The 22,157-nt window shown below is 45.0% G+C and overlaps 1 protein-coding gene across 6 annotated transcripts in view; it reads left to right on the top strand.

Annotated features, from left to right (window-relative positions):
- Window positions 1–22,157, top strand: part of REPS1 (RALBP1 associated Eps domain containing 1) — a 2,155,944-nt gene that overhangs the window by 294,416 nt on the left and 1,839,371 nt on the right. For 4 of the 6 annotated variants that reach the window (XM_069608106.1, XM_069608108.1, XM_069608105.1 and 1 more), the window contains exon 3: window positions 2,691–2,890. In XM_069608106.1, the coding sequence (XP_069464207.1) occupies window positions 2,691–2,890 (200 nt within the window). The remainder of the gene's footprint in view (window positions 1–2,690; window positions 2,891–22,157) is intronic. The other 2 variants (XM_069608110.1, XM_069608109.1) reach the window with 1 other exon arrangement.

The raw sequence follows: 22,157 nt of genomic DNA, 5'->3' as shown, positions 1-22,157 counted from the left end.
CCCGAACAAAGGGGGCATTAATTCCGATCTCCCAGTGGTAGAGCGGCAAATAAACAGGCGGCTGCAACCGTTCACTGTGGACTGCAAGCAGCAACATATTTTTCACCTTTTGACATCAGGAGCCTCCTGGAGGAAATTCAACTCTTCAAGGAGGCATGGCAGTACATTACAATCGACAGATGGGTCCCTCAGTAGATAGACCGTTACTGCATGTCTGTCTTGCCAGCCCCAAGCCCCCCCCCCCCGCCCCCACCTTATCTTTCCTCTTCCGGAACTACTCATATTGCAAGAAATATATTTCTGCATTTGCTGAAGGGAGAGGTGTAGTTTTTACTGTTGGAGTAAGTTGGGAAATGATATTCACTACTTCCTAGTTCCAAAGGAGGATGGAACATTTTAAACCGGAGACACTGCAAGCTCCTCTGAAAAACTTGATTCAGGATTGTCACCTTTGCCTTAGTGCTGAAAAGCTTGCAACGTCAGGACTGGCCTGTGTCTTGATTTGCAGGATTTTCATGGGACTTTCATGTCCCTGCCCACCGAAACCATCAGAAATATCTTCATGTTGTGGTGATAAGAACGCACTACCAGTTTGCAGTGCTCCGCTTCAGCCTTGAGGGTATTCACAAAGGTCATTGTGGTGATAGTGACAGGAAGATGGTACATGTTTTTCCTATCTCGATGATTGGCTCCTAAGAGCTGATCCGAAGAGCGGGCTTTACCAGAACTAGGGATGATGTGCAGTCTTCTCCATAATTTAGGTTAATCCATAAACCTAATAAAGACCCCTTCGAAATGCTTACTTTAAACGGGCAGTTCAGGATGGGAAGGGAAGCATGACTTTCCTGCCGTCAGTGACAAGCATTCAGTCCACGTTGGCTCTCTTCTAGGCAAAAGGGGGATGCCTGGCGCAGGTTTTCTGGAGAATGTTGGGACTCGGGGCATCCTGCATCATAATCCAAAAGCAAGACTGTGCAAAGTCACTATAGTAGGACCTTAGAAACCAGTGGTCCCAGTTCCACTGGGACGTCGACGACAATATTCCGGTCCTTCCACGGGTCTCCAGTACACACTTTGGGGGGGCATCCGCAATCAACCTCCTTTAAGGTCCTGTTGTAGCTCATTAGCAGGATCTTTCTGTAAATGGCCTACCGGAAGGGCTTGAAGTCTTCCCGTAGGAACTTCCTTTAACTCAGGGCAACTGGTCTGTCATTGAAATCTTTCTTGCCTTCTATTTGCGGTTCGACTGTCCTGGTTCTCCCAATGTTATGCTGTACTCTATGGTAGGTTGTAAGAGTTATCCTCTGTGCATAGTCTTATACTAGTTGCTCCCATACATTCCTGTCTCCGTCAACCTCTTAGTGCAAAATGTTGTAGGGATGGGGCACTAGACCCACATGACAAACCTGTATACCTCAACGTTGGAAGAACTGGGCCAGGAAGTCTGAGCATTGGTCACCCAGTCTGCTCATGACTGCACAGTGCAAAGCTGAATCTTGCTTTAGCCTGCAGAGTTTTCCTATGTTCTGATCCTGCAGCCAGATGAGTAGTTTTTGGTTGGATGTTTTTACTCTCTGAGCTAATCTCTGAAAGCAACCTGTCTTAGGGCCCACTGTCCGCCCGGTGTTAGTACTTCTACGTAATTTCAGCATGACCTAAAGCGCCACCTTTGGTGTTTTTGTGCATTGGTCCTAGCACAGAGACATTGGAAAAAACCCATTTAACTCCTATGACTTTCTGACTCTCAGCAAGGGAAAATATGCTATCTGCTAAATTGCATGATCTCGACAAATGTAATGTGATCTGGAGTACTTAATATTTATGTTTTAACAAGACAATGACCTTTGTTGTCTTGTGTCCCCATGTCTTAATGTTGCTGTGTCTAGTCCACCCTTTTTATTTCTCCCTCTTAATATTATTTCTGTCTCACATGAGGTTCTGGGGCTGAAAGAACTTGTGTGGTCTTGGTGCAATTTATGGGACGGGTTCGGGTGCTGTACCTCTTGCCTTTTCTTTAATGTAGCCAGACTGCGCCCCTGCACTTGGTTACATTTTTGCTGTCCCGTCCTTGTTTTTATGGTTCAATAAGAATTAAGTAAGGTAACTTAAAGATTTTTTAAAAAAATGTGGCAAGTATTACTGCATCACCCCACTTAGGCTTGTCCTGCCATCAAAATGTAAAGTAGGAAGTGAATAGGAGAGTTCTCCCTACACTTGGTAACCAAAGGGGCTACCCAGTGACTCACAAATTGGGTTTCGTGAAGTGAGAGAATCTAAAAGACCTTAATCGTCCCAAAAGTTAAAATGCATAGCCGATATGATGGGGTCCAATTAATATCAGTGGGTTGAAGGTGCTAAAAAAAGAAAACATCTCCAATATTAATGGCAGTGGACGCTATTTCTTCAACTTTATTTGAAACACAATTCAAATTCAGAGCAGTTTGGAGACCCTTTTTTAGCCTTTAACCAAGATAAAGTTTGTTCTGCATTGAGATTACATCTGGTAACTAATCTATCCTTTTTGTTTGTAATTTCTTTGCAAAGACGATACATGCATGGATAGAAATATAAGTTAACTTGTTCTGTTGGCTAGTAGAAATGTATAGAATCACATATGTAATTTATCTAATTACTGAATGCAGCATTGTCCTTAATTGTATTAGTCATTTTTGCACTTATTATTTTAACAGTAAAGGACCTCCCTTTGCCCAGATTTGTAGTGTCAAAGAATGACCAGGAGTCTAGACATGGAGCCATGTATTCCTCGGATTCTGACAGCCAGTCCGCCTACTCTGGTGTTATTCCGCCTCCTCCTCCTAGCAGGATACAACCCAAAAAAGGCTCTGTAAGCCACGAGATACTCAAGCAGCGTACATCATCTGAACAGCAGGTAATCGTACAGTGCAAGATTTTCTTTAATTTTTTTTAGCTGAGCTATTTGTCTACAGTATACTTGAATGCACAACTTTTAAATTCTAGGTCTGTGGGCTTATTTTTATTTGGTGTTGAGCAAAATAAATGGATATGGAATTGAATCCTAAATGGTGAAGATGAAGGAAGTAAAACAAGAATTATTTTGAGCGATTCCCTTGTGTCCGCAAGGATATATTTCACTTAACTTTTTCTACGTTTCTGGTCTTGAAGTTTAGATGTAGACAGGTACATAAAACAGCCTTGGATATGTCCGTTTTGCGTCAGATGTATGGAATGGGCCGTTAACATGAGTCATTTGCACAGTTTTTTTGTTGTACACCTTAATTTCATGCCAAACCCTCATCTTTTAACAGTGTGCTGTATAGTACGTAATTGTCATTGGTATGACGAGTGCTTGAGCTACATCCTGATTTATAAATGCTTGGCAAAGCTTTAATGAAAAGATGAGGAATAATGCCTAGAAAAGTACTTAAATCTGGGCAATGGTAGTTCAAGGCTATTGTCCTGCAGGCGAGAAGCACTTGGATCCATAGCATTAAGCTTGTGCTTTCAAGCAAACTCGAAACTCTCTTGCTCTTGCCATGGGTGATGGGTTGAGTTAGAATGATCTTTGGGCCCACTGTGCCATGATTTAAATGGTAACTGCCTAATTCGTTTTCCGATCCTTCACATTTTCAACTAATACTTTAGAACATGACATTTGTATACTGCTTTAGATTTATTTTCACCATACAATGCTGCTGCAACTTCACTCTCACCAGCAAGCCCCTGTGCTTAGCTGAATCCTCCAGTCTTTCCCTGTGTAGACTAAACTGGAATTCAGTGCTGTGCTTTGACAATGCCAACTTCTGGAAAAAATACTCTTCGATTCTTCAATCTCCTGGAGAGTTTTTCTTTGTTACTATTTAATTGAATGTGTGATATTACTGAGTTTTATGGCAATTTATCACCTCCTTGGAGCTTGCTTCCATTTTAGTGATTTCTGTGTGCAGCATTTGTTTAATATAAGGATGCTACTTAATGTGACAATTTGCGTAAATTCTAGTTTGCTTTAGCCTTAGACTTGTGACACAAGCATGCCAGTACTGACAAAAGGCCTTTCTGACAACAGTTTTAGCCATGTTTGTCAAATTAGAGCATCCTGGCCTTCACTAAGTGTTCCCCTTGTGGAGAAAAGCAGATTTGAAATATCCCTTCCCTGATAAGACAAATGGTGGTCTTTTGTACCTAGTCTCACTTGACCTGCCCAAGTGTTACTGATTTATTGAAGGTTAGTAAGGGTTTTGTCTAATCTGGCAAATCAGACTCATTTTTATTGTTCTCAAAAGCACTGGACTGTGTACTATCAGTGCCCACATCTTGTATACAGAGCTTATTGTTTGCAAGATACAGCATGGTCCGACGGCTTGATTTCTGGTTTAGTCAAATTACACTTCTCAGTTACCTAACAGGTCTGAAGCGTTAGAATTATCTGCAGTAACAATTAGGTGACCAGGAGCTGAAGCAGTTTGGTTTCATAGCTTTTTTATTCTTTGTCTTTCAGTGTATATTTCTGTATTCTGTACGTAGCTACTATGCAAGAGAATGTGGTACAAGTTTGTGTGAGTTCTAAAAATTGTTGAAGGTAGATTCGCTAGGTAATGTGAGGAGTTTCATCTTAATTTTGTGTTTTACGGGCTACTTTGTGAGAAATTCTTGAATGGAATTTCCTGAACTGCAAGAGTCAGTCAGACCGAAGTACAGTATGATGTTATTTGGGTAACAGAAGGCCTTTTTCTTTTTCTGGCCTTTATTCATTTCCATCATTGCAATGCCGCCGTTCCTGGAATGGAGCTTGCCTCTGAAATGGCAAACATTTCTGCTGTTAGGCAGTGCTTGAAAAAACACAAGTATGATCTGGGCTGGTATTGGTGGCCAATGACACTTACTTGGAGCGGGGAGGATTTTAATCAAATTTTCTGATTTTGGTAATTAGTTTGGCTCTTTGGTGCACTGTTTTGTGCCACAAAGGCTGAGGTGGAGCTACGCAATGAGCGAGTTTCTACCCATTAGCCCTAACATCCCATCGAAATATGGTAATACTAGGGCATGAGTTGTGGCCCTCTATTCAGAGGCATGCAGTGAACTATTGATTTTGTACAGGAGTGTTAATTGAAACCAGGCTTTGTGGCGTTTTTGCTGATGTGGGTCTGATTGGGCATAATTGGCTATTTTCGGTTCAAACAAATGGAGATTCAGGCCAGAAATCCATGATTGAATGAATGATTATTGATCTGGTTTGCCAAGAGGCACAAATTCCGTTTTCGTCAGGTTGTTTTAAGAGTGTACTCCAAAATTCCTCAAGATGTACTTAGGTGGTGGGGACCATTGAGACTGATTATTCTGAATTTGCCCTCTTGGTGTCGGCCGACAAATATGTTAACCACTTAACCACACAATCTGTGCACACCATCCATGTAATGAGTGTTAGGAACACCAAAGTATTCCTCATACAATGTTCAAATATGATTTATTTTCATGTGAAATCATTTACTCTTGGGCCAGCCCTATTTCCAGCTGAAGGCCACAAGAGGCACCTCTGGGAACATCAATGAAGAGGAAATGGCCTCATCCCAGCAACACCAGGGACAATATCGGAGACCAACCACTGATGAACTAGATGATCAGGTGACAAGGGCCTGTGTCATCCCTTCTGAACATCCCTAGGGGCACCCAAACAACCAGCGGCATACCATTTCAGGGCAGAACAGTGAAGGGTGAAGACCAGCCTCTTTGCCTATGAGCCTTTGCTTTGCTGTGCTGTCCTGCTACTTGTCTCCAAGTACCCTTAATTGCTTCTTCTCGTCTGCACACTGACCATGCATTTGTCATGCTAGCTCTTCCTTTCCCTTTTCTCTACACTCTCCTCCGCTAAGAACCATCTGAACTCTCTCCCCATCCCTATCATCTCTTCTCCTCGACGCCACCTCTTCTCGCTCTACTACTTTCTATTCACAAAACCTTCTCCAACCTTAACTTCCATTACGCTTCTTCTTCTTCTTGCATCTACCCCCAGTGCGTACCTATTTCTCAGATCAGTCCCCGCACATTGTGATGCACAAAGCTCCCAGTGTTGCTCCACATCTTACTTCCCCTTTAAATTCCTCTCTTGACAATGTCACTTTCCCTCATCCTATAAGACAGCTACTGTCATCCCTCTCCTTAAGAAACCTTGTCTAGATCCTAACTGTCCTGCCAACTTTTGCCCTGTGTCTCTTCTACCACACTATTCTAAAATTCTTGAGCAAGAGTTATTCAATGGACTCACTGATGTGCTTGATGATCACAACCTCTGGGACCCTCTTCAATCTGGCTCCTGACCTCTGTATTCTACCAAGACAGCTCTTGTCAATGTTAGCAACTTCATCTCTTCTGCTTGGCATGCAAGCCTTTCATATGATCTTATTCCTCTTGACCTCTCTGCTGCCTTAGATACTGTCAACCATTCTGACCTTCTCTCTACATTATCTCTCCTTTGCATCAGAGATGAGGCCCTCCTGTGGTTTGCTTCATACCGTGCCTCGAGATAGTTTCAGGTGTCCTGGAACAGCCTTACCTATTCACTCCCACCCAACCCTCCACCCCATCCACGCTTACCCTCCTTCAAAACTCCTTTAAAACTCTTTGCATTGGAGAATGTCTCCCATCTTGCGTTTCCCCTTTGATAACCAGCCTACGTATCCCTTATCCCCATTTCCCGGCAAGAAGTCTGTTGTGTACAAATGGTGTGAAGAGGGAGGGGAATGGGAAGGCACACATTTTTGTTAGTCCGTCCCAAACTTCTAGGTAAGCTTCGGTTTGGGGGTTTGATGTAAAGGCTTGGGGCCCTTACATGGCGAGGTATCCATAGCTACATCCACAATTGACGCCCTGCCACTTCCTACTCCATTTCCACCCATTTCTTATTAGTCTTCCTGTACCCAATCAATGTGCAGTCGTATCTGGTGGGCCCTATAAATTCCAAAGCTTGGGAAATGCTAGCCCAGCCCATTCCCTTGGAGCATACAGTGTTTGTCGGTTTAGTCTGGGAGTCCGTCTCGCTTACAGGAAATGTATCAACACTGATTCCCAATTTACTATGACCGGTTTGGGATTATGATTAAACACTGTCTGGAAGAGAGAAATCTGGGCAAACATTTGTTTTAATTACCAACATTTTCCAAAACCATGAGGCGTAACTGGTTCCGTTTATGTAGGTCTTTCTTAATCTCCCGAACTAAGGGGGGGGGGGATAATTGGCACTGAACAGGTCAGCAAATTGTCATGTGATATTTTATTGTTTTAGTGGCCGAGTTATATGGGTCTGTGTGCTCCAACTCATTTCTGAATCTGGGGGGACATTGAGGCCAAGGATCTCTGATTTACCCTCATTGATCTTAAAGCCAGATAGGCTGAAATGGCCAGCTCTCGCTCTGTGGCACGTAACAATGCGTGGGGGCGGTCAGACACCGACAGAATTATATCATCTGCGAAAAAGGTTCACTTTGTGTTGTGAGCCCGCAAACCTGATGCCCGAGATGTCATTGTTAAGTATGCAAGTGGCCAGCAGCTCCATGGTCACGGCAAAAAGTAATGAGAATAGCGGGCATCCTTGCCTCGTACCCCGCCGTAATCGAACCGAGTCTGTGAGGACCCCATTCACCATTATTTGCGCTGATGGTGCTGCATAGTTTGCCAAGATCTGTTGCTTTTTGGGCCTGTATGTAGATGTTTGTATGATATGGCAAAACTATCTGCAAAGCTTAACCTGTTTTTTTGAACAATTGCTTATGATCCATTCCACATTTTTGGAATGGGGCCAAAAAAATGCAGTTGTGAAACCTGCAGCCTGGAATTCGTTTTTTAGTAGCTTCATCAGTACACCCAAGAGCAATCCTAGAAAGCTTACCATACTGAAATAATTTGCCAAGAGACTACACAGATAATGGTTTAACACAAGCAGCATAGGTGCGATATTTCTTGACAAGAGGATACCATGAATTTGATATACTTTTAGTAATTATTCTGAGTACACATAATATTGGAAGTGCTACTCAAAGACCCTGATTCTAAAACACAGATTACACACTTAAATTATGTTCTTACCATGGGTGCATTGGCCCCCTGAATCCAAAATGAATGACACTAATGAAAGGAAAACCTGTGATTTGCTGTAAGAAAATGTCTAGCATCTTTAATTTACTAGTACAAGCAGATAACATTTCTCCTTTGGACACTAAGACCCATTTGGTCATACTAAAAAAGGGTCATTTCCTTGTTTTCATGCTTGTGTTACAGTAATACCCCTAGAAGTGATAATATTCTGCACCACACAACCTCTGGGGTGGGCAAAGGCAGGGAATGTTTTTCTGTAGGGATTTTATCACGCCTCTCGGATTAATAGTTATTGATTAAAATGCCCTTGCTGTTGTACATGTCGGACAGAAAACTGATTTATGTACCAACAATATTAGTTAATGTCAAAGTAGAAATGCTCATGAGGAATGTGTGAGGGATCAGAAATGAGAGGCGGACACAAATATATGTTATTCTCAAAGTCACCCATTTTATTAAACAGAAATGGGTTGGAAAACATCCCTCTAGCCCTATTTATTAAAGAAGAATTTCCCTACTTAGAACACTAAAAATAAAAGATCTGTTTGTGTCAAGTAGTCAGTGACTTACAATTTGTCCTTGTGTCCAAAAACATTCTAAGCTGATCCTCACTTTAGAAATAAAACAACAAAAGGGTGCAAGGAAATACCGTTGGCTTGCAAATAGTGTGCACAACCAAAATATAAAGATAACTTTGAACAAAAATAGTTTCCAAGGAAAGACCCATAGATCCGGAGGGTGGTTCCCTTCCCCTGGATTCCTAGGTAGGATGTCAAAAAGTGTCTCTCTATCCACCAGTTCCTTTGTGTCTTTGTACTGGACTCAAAGTTCTTGCTCAAACCATACATTACATAAGCCTTTCTTAAGCTCTTCTTGCAACTTTTGCTGATATCCTGGTTTACTCTCCTGCCAGTAATCTTCCCACAATGTCAAAATATTTATATAACTTCAGGTGCCTGGTATTCCTGCCTGCTAGGACGACTTTCATGGGTTTCTCAAATCTCCTGGTATACTCCCCTGTCAGGTATATTCCCAAAAATGCCAGAATCTTTATACTTATAACTTTTGTGGTTGGCCTGGTGCACTTCCCTGCCAGGAATCAATCTATGGGGGTTTCGGATCCCCTGCCATGCATCTTCCCTCCTGTACTCCCCTGCCAGGACTTTTTATTTGATTTACTGTTCTTTTCACTCTACCACAGTAACATATACCCTGAGGTGCCCGGTATCTTTGCCTATGGGAACACTTCAGCTTTCCCCCACATTGGCATTTGTATTTGATTGGGGTTTGTTGCTACACTTTGTCTTGTTGGTTTTCAAATGTTCTTCATGTTGGGGTTTGAGCTTGTACTTTGCCTGGACTGCATTCAAACAAAGTTTTGTGCCTTTCTGTCATTTGCAACTTCGTGTAATTCAAACATTTGCTGGCATCTGCTTTGGAATGTCCCAGATTTCCCTGCTGCTCTAGGCAGACTCACCGGGTGGTCTTTGCATCCCCGAACTTGCTCCTGCTTCCACTGTGTTGTCCCTTTACTGCTGGGAATGTGCTGACATTCTGTCAGCGTGTCTGCGATTACCCACTTGCTGTCCTGTACCCAGGAGCGCTGTTTGCTTGTGCAGAGTTTCTGTGCGGCCTCCAGCCTCTCCATGACTTTCCTTCCACCGTGCCTCCCTTTCTGTCTGGCCACACCGATCCGGACACCTCGTGGTCAGGAGACCCAGCACCGGCGTTCCTCGTCCTCCCCTGCACAGCCCTCCCCGCACTGCTTCTGCCATTTGTAAATATCTCGCTCTCTTCAGGTCCAGTAAAACAACTAGCCTGCACTTTAGGCTTCTCTTGGTTTGCATAAACTCCTTCATCCTCTTCGTACCTGACAGTTTATGGTAGTTGAAGTCCATATATGTTACTGGATTGCTTGAATGTGGTTGTTCAAAAGTATCACATAAAGACACATAAAAAACAGAAGATTTTATGTATGAGTTTTGAGTGTTTAGTCAAGCCCCCATCTATGATTCAGTGATTTCGAGGAAAGGTCTTCTGAGTTTTACTGTGGGGTGGAACGTTTAGGTGACAAGCCCTTAAGGACTTGGGTATTATAGTGTCTTCCTCAGGGGAAAGGGGCGAGCACCTCATCTCACCACCTCCCCCTGTAGTTGTCTCCTCCTATGTGATCCTCCATCATATAGCCGCCTCCAGGGTCAGGATCCGGTGGCGGCTGCCATCTCCTGGCCACACAGGAGGACATCACCTATGGGAAATCAGCGATGATTCCACTGGAATCATCACAAAGGACATACGATAGGACACATATACTTTCAAGGCATTGTGAGAGAGAGCATATTGAGGCTCAGGAACTGTCAGGCATATTGGATACACACTTGTGATTCGTTGTCCTCTTTAGGACTTAATGAATGGTCATTATTTTGTTGATGATAATGTTCAACAGACATTACATAGCTAGATTTCTTTAAATAGTCTTCCCTGGACAGATTTTTTCAGCTTTCTTGATTGTTATATGTACATGACACATTGTTATCGCTAATTACTAAATATTCCATTACATTTGAAGGATTGTCTTTTGGTACAGAGCCATTACTTATTGTGTGCAATTAAATAGTGAAGTTTTAAACAAGTCTTTCTCGGTGACTTGTAAATCGTGCACAGGACATTTGATTGTGTGCCATATGTAGCAGTGACTGGGTTAATCACATTTACAATGTACAATGGTATGAAGCTGGGATGAAGTAGGTACTGTCATAAAGTACGCATGAATGTTAATGACCTATTTCTTTTTTCAAAATTCGAATTCTACCCTATAGTTATTGTCATTCAAACAGGGTTCATCCCTCAATACTTCATCTGATGTAAGGTGAGCATGTCTAGAGTTTAAAATGTTATTTCTTGATTTAACTTGTTTGAATTCTGCTTTTTACAGAAATTTCACATTTGAGGATAGTAAATATTGTTTCTTGTTGTAGTGCTTTGAAAAGGGTTGAGACCTGAAGTAAGTTGTTCATGAAATGATTTTTTTTTATCAACACCTTGAATAAATTAAATCATAACCATCTACTTTATCTGAAAAATAAATAGGGATTGCTCATACTTGATGGTGCACGCTGAGCCGTGAAACAATTCTATGTTTCGAAAAGAGAATAGACCGAGAGGGGAGGAAAGTAACAGATTCTAAGAAGAGATTTCAAAATCCTAGAGCAAGTGGTATTCAATTGACTCAGAGTTCCTCGATAGTCGCAACATCTGGGACCCTCTTCAATCAGGTTTATGACCTGCGCATTCTACATCTCGTCAACGTTAGCAACTTCATCTCTTTCGCTCGACATGCAAGCCTTTCATCTATTCTTATTCTCGACCTCTCTGCTTCCTGCGATACTGTCAACCATTCTGACCGTCTCACTATATTATCTCTCGTGTGTAGTGTGCAGTATTTGCAATGACTGTGCAGCAGGTCCAGATTGCCTACGGAGCGTTTGTGGAGTCTTTCTTTGGTGTCCATCATTTTCTTGGAGGAGGAGCACAGTGACTGTTTTTAATCACACACATTGCGGAGTGTGCAACGACAGAGCGGCAGTTCGGTGGGAGAGGTTGGGATTATTGGACATTGACAGTGGAGTACTCTAACAGTAGTTAACAGTGTACGTAGTGGCCTAATGTGGCAACATAGTGTGTGTAAACACTGGTTTTCAGTTTTGTTGGATTTACCCTCTCATTAGTGCCACTTGCTTTCACTGCGCCTACCGCTGACCCTTTGGGCTTAGCCTCACTGCCATCTAGCTCTGTGTCCTGTTCCTTTGAATACTGTACGAATAATCTTAGAAGTGGGGTGAAGGTTTCCCCTAGATGTCCACAGCCATCATCTCGAATTGTGCGGTATCTGATACTGAAATACTTTAACTGGCGTTGGAGCTTCACCTTCCCCTCTCACCAGGTGACGAATCTCCAGCCAGGCAAAGTCTTAACTCCTGACCCTCGTTCCAGAGATCTTTGCTCTCAAGGGGGTCGGCTAATTGTAATGGACATGGTGGGAAAGACAGCGGAAAGATAACCACTTATTTTAATTCCCTACTGGGGTCCCGGTCCGGGTCCAGGATCCAAGGGCAATCCTGGGTAGAGGGGCCCACCCCGAATCAGTGTGTGAATGGGCACTCCCCATCTCACACTGACGTTAGCAACCTTAGCTGGGAATTGGACCATACCAGTATGCAGATGAAGGCAACTAAGCAAGGTCAAAGGCTTACCCGGATCTTGCTGAAATTACAGTCCACGAAACCAGTTGTTTTCTCTTCCAACAAGACATTTTAATGGCTGAATTGCGACAGGCAGCGGTTAATATTTCGGAAGTTGAAACGAGAAACCTTCATCCTGTTCTTGAAGAATAAATCAAGTGCTGAACATTTTAGTCTCTTTGAATGAAGGTTTAAAAGTAGAGGTGAAATCTTAATGAACACTCCTGGAGTCTTTGCTCTTTAAGTTTTACAATGTTGGATAACAGAACAAGTTAAAAGAATTTTTAGCGTCCCACTTTAAGCAAAATGACCCCCATATGACGGTCTGCCCTTTGGCCCCACAAAGGTTCTCGGCAGGCATTCAGGCCAATCACGATTTGCTTCATTACTCCAGTGGTGTTTTGACAGAAAGAGGAGTGCAAACTGTGGGAGAGGGCTCTATTGTCTTGGCATCAGTGGCAGAGCCCTGTTTAGTGATGTGGATTTTCAACAACCAAGTGCAGAGGCTGTGAGGCTGCCCTCTCCTTTGCATTTCTCCCAGTCTGCCTCTAGTGACTGATGAGCTTTTTCGCAAAACCAGCCTACATCTCCGCTTACTGGGGCTCAAATAACACAGAAACGATCATCTAAGAAGCATTGTGTTAAAATGACTGTGTCTGAAAATTAAGGGGGTGTGGGGGGGACAAAAAACTTCCCGCCAATCCTCTAGAACGTTTTTGAGATCAGTTTTTAGACGACCATCGGTAGCTGCTATCAACAGTAAAACACCGGAATTCATAAGGAACGGGCCTCAACTCATTGATAATCTCTCATAACACCAGCTGTATTCCACACACAGAAACTTACTTGGACACTGCATGCAGTCCTCCTAGAAATAAGATATCGGTTTCTGCAGATGTGGGACATTCTAGCAGAGAAACTCAATGTAACTTTAATTCGGCCACGGTTCATGTCTGCTTTGAGTAATGAAGAAATGGGTGTCTTACAGCCTGGTCCGAGCTCCTTTTTTGCCCCACATGTAATGGCTACGGGTTTGAGTCCTTTAGAAGGGGCCCCGCTGGGGGATAGGGATTACCTCCTTGGATATGGCAGGTACCAAAAAACAATGTAACCTGTTTGCCCCCAAATTGTGTAGCAAGTGTTGCTATGGTTTCTTCTGTAACTAGCCCAGCTCAAAGTCTCTATAAGGATGTCTTTTTGGTAGAGTCAAGTCTGTTATTGTCGGGAGCAACAGGGTCTAATGTCGTAGCACTTCCTAACGTGGCAAATGATGTTGACTATGGCCGAGACTTTGGGCAGTCGGTTAATGCCACAATTGGGCATAAGGTACCTTAATGCTAAAGGCCTTTTCCCCTGTGAGGGCTCCTCTCTCTAACCCTCGGGGTGAATTATGGCCAGGCCAAAGGGAGGTCTCTTGTTTTTTGAGAGGAGCTCAGGGTTCGGATCTTCGCCCCGAGCTGCCTGACACATTTAATGTTCAGAGGGAGGGACTTCAGGTTAATAGTGCTGCTACACATAATATTCAACCAGTTCAAATGACTGGTGCCTCTCAACTACTGGTTGAATATTTGCTTCTGGAATAAAGATTTTTGGTGAAATTCCTTCGTTCCTTTGCATCAAAGGACATCACAAGGGTCTACTTTGTTGATCGTTAACGCACAGATCGTGCTGTAATATCAGAAGTGTCAAGGATGAAGGACCTTTTGAGACACTGAAAACAGCAAATGTGATGTACATCCCCTGAGCTTGAATTTGACAGGCCAGAGAGGTATGGAGGTCCGTACTCGGGCACTCTGTTTTAAAGCCTGTTGGCAGCTGTTTTTACTTTGTTACTATTGTATGTGTGTTTTTATCACCTACAGACTACATGTGCTGTTTATTTAACTTTATTCTGGTCAATTATACTCTTATTCACTGCTCGGGACGCAACAACTCGGCTAGTCCTGTTTCTTGCTTCAAGGGGGGGGGGCGTGACTTACTGCCTCTCCCTCATCCCGGTCAGCTTTTTATGTGCTGATGTTATCGCCTGTGCAGCATACGGGCGCAGCGGGCATGCCACCAGCGCCCCAAAGGCGCGCTTAAGGCAAGCCCATCCGTGCCAGTCTATGCTAAGACCACCATGATCACACTACTTATTCACGCAATGCTCTTCTTGACTTAGCAACGCTTGACACTATCTGACCTGAGGGCTTTCACCGTCCCTCGGCCATGCTTCTGTAGGGCCACGTTCGACTGAAGCCTAAGGATTCACCCTGCGTGCTCAAAGCATTCTTCATCAACGCTCGGTCTGCAGTCGCACATCGCAATGACCTTAAATACATTTTAGAAATTCATGCCCGGGAAGATTTCTGTATCACAGAAACTTGGTTCAATGAATCTTCAGGCCCTTATACTGTGCAGATCCTTTCTGCAAGCTATGATATTCTGCGGTGTGACCAACCTCCTCATAAAGCTGGTGGTGGCATTGCACTTATAGCTGCAAAGCATTATAACTGTCAATCAGTATCCGTCTCACATAATCTCTCATGCAAACTGCTTCTCACTAAAGTTCAGGTATCTCTGGAATGTATTGTCCACTTCCTCGTTGTATACCGCCAACCGGGCTATGGATCCAATCAGTTTGTGGCTGACTTTGCTCAGACTATTGCTGATCTCGCCATGACCTATTCCAATTTAGTACTATTAGGCGATTTCAACTTGCACCTCCAGTCGTCCCCTAACCCCCACTCCCAAGGTCTTCTGACCTCGCTGGCCGATTGTCTTCCCCCTTCACAATCATGAACCCACGCATACCGGGGGTAACCAACTGGATCTAATATTCTCTAATATCGTTGGCCTGCAGGCCTTTGAACCTCTGCCTATGCTTTGGACGGATCACTTTCTTATTCCGTTCTCCCTGCCCCATTCTTATCCAAAAATAAGCCCCCTCCTCTCTTGAAATTACGACGCTGGTCTCAAGTTCCTATTGACAAGCTTTCATGTGTTTCAGAGTCTAATCTGCATCGCAAAACTAATGGCCTGAATGCTTGCAGTGGGTTGCCACCTTTACAGATGCGGCAGAGGCTCCCTGGTACTCTCCTGCACTATGGCTTCTGAAACAAGAATGTGTTAGGCAGAATTATGTGCAGTACCCTTTGGGAACACCACACACAAGACTACAAGTGACGGTACAAATTCACCTTTGGTACAAGCCTGTACTAAACAGTAAAAGTGGTAGCGATGGCTGAGCAGCCAAACTTATCTCAAGAGCAAGTGAGCAGTATCAATAGTTACACAAAGGACAGCAATTACTATGATTCAAACACACACTGACTCAAGGTTTCTTATTAAAAGAATGTACATTTATTTACACATCAGTTGTATAAAATCTCACTAAAGTAAAGCAGTTTAAAAATCACACTCTTAATACACTACACCACTCCCAATAGTTTCCAGACGAGTTAAGCTCACAAAAATGAAGTGGGAGCAACATTGCACTCTAGTAATTTAAAAGGGAGGGAAAGACCAAGTTAGGCAGAAATTGAGCAGCACCAACAGGTAAGTAAGCAGGGCAATCTAGAAAGAGGAACTACAGTATTGCAATCCTATCAAATAGGCTTAGGGCCAAAGTTTTTTTTTTAACAATTTTATTGCATTTTCAACAAACAAAACCAATACAAACCAAATATGCAGTGCAAATATCAATGGTACATTTCTCATTATTCATTACACAGTTTAGTCACTGCTCCCCTTGTCCCACCCCCCTTACGAGCCTATTAATCCTATTCACTCTGTATCCGCACCATGTGGTGGGGTTTGATTTCCAGTGGATAACGCCGGATCTGGCATCGTTCCAAACAGTTCCGCTACCAGCAATTTCCATGCCATCGGGGTTCCCACCTCTTCTTCTCTCCCCCTATGTTACTTGCCTCCTGCCATACCATCGTCTCTGCCTCTGCCCACTTCTGCAACTCATTCCACCACATCTCCACTCGTGGCCTATGACAAGCCTTCCAACCCATGGCAATCCTCTTTGTGAGCACATATGCTAAATCCTTTAGCTTGTTGACATGCTTCAGTTTCTGCGACCTGGGGAACCCCCCCCCCCCCCCGTAAGCAGGCCCAGGCTGTGTTTATAACAATAGTGACCCCTTTTTCCTCTAGTTTCCCCGCTACTTCGCTCCAGAAGCGCTCAATCACCGGACAGGACCAGAACATATGTACCATATGAGCCTGTTCCTCATCACATTTGGGACATGCTTGTCTACCGGCATTTTCAAACCTTAATATCTTCAGGGGTGTCGTATAAGCCCTGTGCGTTATGTATAATTGTATCTGTTTCAACCTTGAGTTTCTTGACAAATTCTTATGATACCACAGGGCGCGTTCCCACATCCCATCCTCTATCGGGGCTCCCACTTCAGCGTTCCAGTCTAATCTTAGTTGCGTTGGTTCTTTCCCAACCTTGGACATAATCATTTCGTACAATCTAGAAATCTCATGCCCTCCCTCCGTTATATCATATATCGTGTCTACGGTACCATCTGGCTCTTCTATAAGTACCGTTTCAGGCCAAGTTTCCTTGATTTCCCGCACCAACCTATGGTATGTGATATAGTGACCCACATGTAGTCCTACTTCCTCACCCATCTCTTCATAATTTATGATGGTCCCCTCACGCCAGACATCTCCCATAGTTACCAACACCACTGATTCCCAGTGGTTCCTAATTGTCATTCGTAGCTGCACATCTCCTCCAGCCAGCGCAACCAGCGGTATCTGCGGGGAGCATGGGACTGGGTTTACCATCATCCGGCATTCTCGGCGCCAGATCCTCCACCCAAGCATCATCATCTCAGGGCACGCTTTCATTTCTGTCTTGGGCAACCAAATCATTTCTTAAATAAAATGGGGCACAATCTGCCACAAACAACCTGGATTCAGGGGTTGCTTAGTCCGAGAGCCATTTAGCGATGTATTGCAGTTGGCTCGCCACATAGACCTCATAGTTAGGGGGCCTTATCCCTCTTTTTTTGTAAAAGTTCTGTAACTTCCATAGTGCCACCCTATTCCTGGTGCCCTGCCACAGGAAATCCCTGCACATGCCGTTCAGCCTGGTGAAAAACGTCCTAGGTACGAGGTATGGGATGTTCCCAAAATAATGCAGAAGCCTGGGTAAAACCACCATCTTGAGCATTGCACTACGCCCCATCATCGCTAGTGGTAGCTTTGCCCAAATTTCATACTCTTTTCAATTTTCGCTATAGCTGCCTCAGTATTATTTCTATGTTCTTTTTCAACCGTATGGTACACGTATATCCCAAGGTAACGAAAAGTTTCGACAGCCCACGGAGCTTGCAGCACCGGCAGCTGCCCGATAGGGATCCCCTTATAGTTGCCTAGCGGGAAGATGATAGATTTCTGAGGGTTCACCGCTATGCCTGACAGCCCCGCATACCTATCCATAACCTCCAGGATGTACTGGAGATTCTCCTCCGGGTACTTCAGATACAGCAGCAAATCATCTGCATACAAGGAGATCCAAGTGACGCTCCCCTCCCACCTCAATGCCTATAGTATCATACTGTTGTCTGAGATATATAGCCAAAGGCTCTAAAGCCAGTATGTATAACATAGGGGACAATGGGCACCCTTGTCTAGTACCTCTGCCTAGTCGCCATCTCTCAGAGATCACGGCTCCTGTTTTGACTCTGGCCAACGGCTCACTATATAGCATCTTTGCCCATCTTATGTATCCCGGCACCATCCCGTAGCCCGCCAAGGCTGCCAGCAGCCATGGCCACTTGACAGAATCGAAGGCCTTCACCGCGTCTAGAGACACTATTGCCATTTCACCCTCATTCTTGCTCGCCCATTCGACAACCCGATGGAGTCGCCTGTGGTTATGAGTTATGTTCCTATTCGGAACATAGCCTGTCTGATCGGGGTGTATTAGTTTGCCTATGACTCTTCGTAGTCTGCTTGCCAAGACAGCTGTCAGTATCTTGCTGTCCTGATTCAGCATTGATAGTGGTCTGTAGGAGCCACAGCTATGTCCTGGCTTGTTGGACTTAGGAAGCGGTATTATAATTGCTTCTCTAAGCGACTCTGGCAGCTGTCCCGTCTCAAACGCCTCGTTTAGCATATCTAGCATCGGGGGGAGCACTTCTGCTTTGTACACTTTATAAAACTCACTTGGGAACCCATCCGCCCCTGGGGCCTTACTAGTAGGTAGCTGTCTCGCCAATTCTTCTAACTCCTCTAAGGTAATCAGTGCATCCAGTTCCTCTTTCTTCAGCACTTATTGTAGGCAGACCTATGTCTTCTAGTGTTTCTTTTATTTTCTCATAACTGCTCCTCTCCACATCCCCATATAGTTCCTTGTAGTAATTTGCAAACTCCTGATTAACTCCCTCCTGGGTGTGGGCTACACTGCCATCTTCTCTTGTTGTTGTCCTAATGGTGGGTCTGGGGGTTTCGCTCTTGTATAACCACGCCAGAAGCCTTCCTGTTGTATCTCCTCCTGCATGCTGTCTCTCTATATATTTCTTATAATTTAGGTTACACAGCCTATCCCAATGCTCCGCACATGTCTGCTGCAATTTAAGTATCAGCTCCGTATCTATACCAGAATCATCATTCTCTCTCTGCGCTTTTTCCAGCTCCCTTTCAGCTTCATGTAGATCGGTCAGGATTCCTCCTTGCAGGCTTTTAGATTTTGCTATGGCTACGCCCCGCAACAGCACCTTAAAAGCTTCCCATAGTGTGCTTGCTGAGTCCACGCTACCCGTACTCACCACGAAGTAGGTTATGATCTCCTCTCTTATATCTTCCCTAAAAGGGGATCTTTAAGCGCCTCCGCCCGGAGCCGCCATGTTGGGATCCTCGCTCTTGGGTGGGCGATATTGCCAGCCAACAACTAGAGGCGAGTGGTCTAACAAGACCCTCGCTTTGTATTCTGCATGCATCGTTTCCATCATTATGTCCGATGTGGCAAAGACAGAGTCCAGCCTCGTGTACAACTGTTGTGGGGCAGAATAGTGCGAGTATTGCCTTTCATGGGGGTGCTTCATTCTCCACACATCCGCCAGACCAAAGTCGTCTAGCAGTGTTTGCAGCGCTCTTGCTGCCGGGGCAAGTCTATCCAATTTCTGAACTGTCCACCCTGGGGTTTAGTACACAGTTAAAATCTCCACCCCCAGATCACCGCACTCCCATACACATGCCAAGGTTAGTACTCAAGGTTCTGAAATATGTTGCTGTATTCTGATTGGGTGCGTATGTATTCACTATACTTATCTTCCTATTCTACACCAATCCCCTCAGTATGACCATTCTTCCATCTGCTTCCGCAGTTTCCTGCAACATGTGAAAGGGGACATGCAGTGCCACCCAGATGAGCACTCCTCTAGCATAGTCGGAATATGTCGAGCCCGCCACAACCCCCTTCCATTTTCTCATGACCGTTCCCAGTTTTTCCCATGTCAGATGAGTCTCCTGTAGCAGCGCAATATCTATCTTTTGTCTGCGCAGGTATAACGTAACCTTATTTCTTTTTAAGTAGCTGTTGAGGCCCCTGACATTCCAGGGGATTATCTTAAGGTCCCCCACGTCTTGATATAGTTCCATCTCCCCCACATCAGTGTAGTCCAGTTCTCGTTTCTGTTCTGGTCTATATAGGCTCGTTCCCCTGTTCAAACTTCCCCTATCTACAAACACCTCAAACACCCTTCCCTTCCCCAACTCACCGTTCCCTCCCCACCCCCTTCTCACCCTCAACATTCCCCGCCCCCACTGTTGCCCAGCTCCATCCCTGGATCTCAGGCACCCCTGCATCTAGCTCTTTCTGGCTCCCGCCTGTACTCGATGCTCCGCAGGGTGAGGCCGCCCTAGTGGCTAACCTGCTACAACTACTACTATTCCTCTGGGGGGGATAGGGTGCTTGCGTCCAGCCACTCCTATTTGATAAATTCAAACACACTCGGCTGTACATTTTGCGCATGTATACGCGCTACTATATTCAAGTCCTTTGAGTTCGCCAGAGTCCATGGTGTCCCCGCTAAATATCGACCTTGCTCAGTCGCACCCTGTAAGGACCCAGACATAGAGAACCACACAACCCAGGGAATATGGAAGGGAGACATACGGGCTGGAAAAAGAATCAAACGCGACCTGTATGATAGGTGAGTGGTGGGAACACACAGGTAAACCCAATGTACCCCGAACAGAGGATCTAAATGAGTGGGAGAACATAACAGTGCTTGGTGAGAACCCCGAACAGCCGACCATGGGTCAGCCCGCAGAGACGAGGTTACCGAAACGTCCTCGCGAGGACGAAAACCCTGACTATACGGGCCGAGAGACAGAGAGCTGTGTCCAGCCGGAAACGTCCCGCCTCGCCAGAGCGACACTGACGGCAAGACGGAAGGATAGCCGTCCCCGCTGCAACGAAGCCCCCAAGTTCTCGGAGCGAGAAGCAGAACGCCGAGTCCAGCCGGGGAAGACTCGCCTTGTCAGAGCGGCACTGACGACCAGCAGGAGAGAGGAAGGAAACTGTAGCCGCGATGAAGAGCTGACTACAACCGGCCGCCGGATAGAAGAAGCCCAGTCTCCGCATGGAGATGCGGTCCGCGTGTATTGCAACCGCGAGCAGGACACCAACCACGTGTCCCGCGGACTGGAGGAAGCCGATCCGCTTCAGCAAAGACACAGACCCACAGGGGAAGTCCTATTACCGGGGATACAAAGCCCGAACATGGGGGCAACCAAAACAGCAGACACTTAACTGGGCGGCAGCAGGACATTCAGGGGAGCAGGGTCAGGGAAGAACATGGAGGGTGGCTCACCAGGAAAAGGGGGCGGGGCCTATGGGGTTTTTATGCTCCAAGACAGGAAGTAGACCCTGATTGGCCCATCCTTACCTGCCTATATAAAGAGCCAGATAGTTGGAAGAGGTGTGCTCATTCTTGTTCTTCTTGCAGAGCCGATCAGACCTGGATTCCGGAACGACAGGAAGCACCTGGGCGTATGAGGACTAAGTGGAAGAAGATTGTCAGAGGTCCTTATAGCGTGCCCTACAAGAAAACAGAGGAAAACATTTGCCCCACAAAACGAACACCCAGAAGGACTCTGGGAAAAGAAATTTAATTTTTGCTAACCGGCATTAATTGGTTAAATCTGAATAAAGACCAACATTTTTTCTTTCCCTTTAACCGCCTATTTTGTCTCATTGTCACACACCCCTTACCCATAAACACCATCATTATTTCTACTGGGGTACCCGCTTTGAGTCACATCAACATACATGCAATGTCCCCATCATTTACCTTGTTTCTCTCGAACTTGCTCCTCATTTCTTTCCGGACAACCTTGAAGGTCTAGCCATTTCGTCGCTTCTTCGTGGGTGTCAAAAAAGAACATCTTGCTTTTGTACAACACTTTCAATTTTGCAGGGTACAGAAGCATGTATTTTATTCCCACCATGCGTAACCTCCTTTTGATTGCCACATAACTGTACTGCTGCCTCTGGACCAATATTGTATAATCCGGATATGCTGTGACTTTGCACAAAGCTCTTTCGATCGTTCCTCCTTTGCGAAAGAACTCCAAAATCCTCTCACGATCCCTGTAGTTCAGTATTTTAGCGATTATTGCCCGGGAGGGTGGGGGCCCGGCTTCGGCTTCCTCATAAGGGCTCCATGTGCACGCTCCACTGCGAATCCTTGCGAAAGCTTTTCGGCCCCTATTCCTTGTAAGAGTAGATTCTGAACGTGGTCTGTAGGGTCTTGGCCTTCCTCCCCCTCCGGTAGGCCGAACACGCGGATGTTCCTTCTCGCTCTCCCTTCTGCTTCCTCTGCAAGATTCTCCAGG

Source organism: Ambystoma mexicanum, chromosome 4q (assembly GCF_040938575.1).
Source record: "Ambystoma mexicanum isolate Mex_15411 chromosome 4q, UKY_AmexF1_1, whole genome shotgun sequence".
NCBI lineage: Eukaryota > Metazoa > Chordata > Amphibia > Caudata > Ambystomatidae > Ambystoma > Ambystoma mexicanum.
Note: the sequence above shows the minus strand (reverse complement) of the source record. Positions and strands in the feature narration are given on the sequence as shown.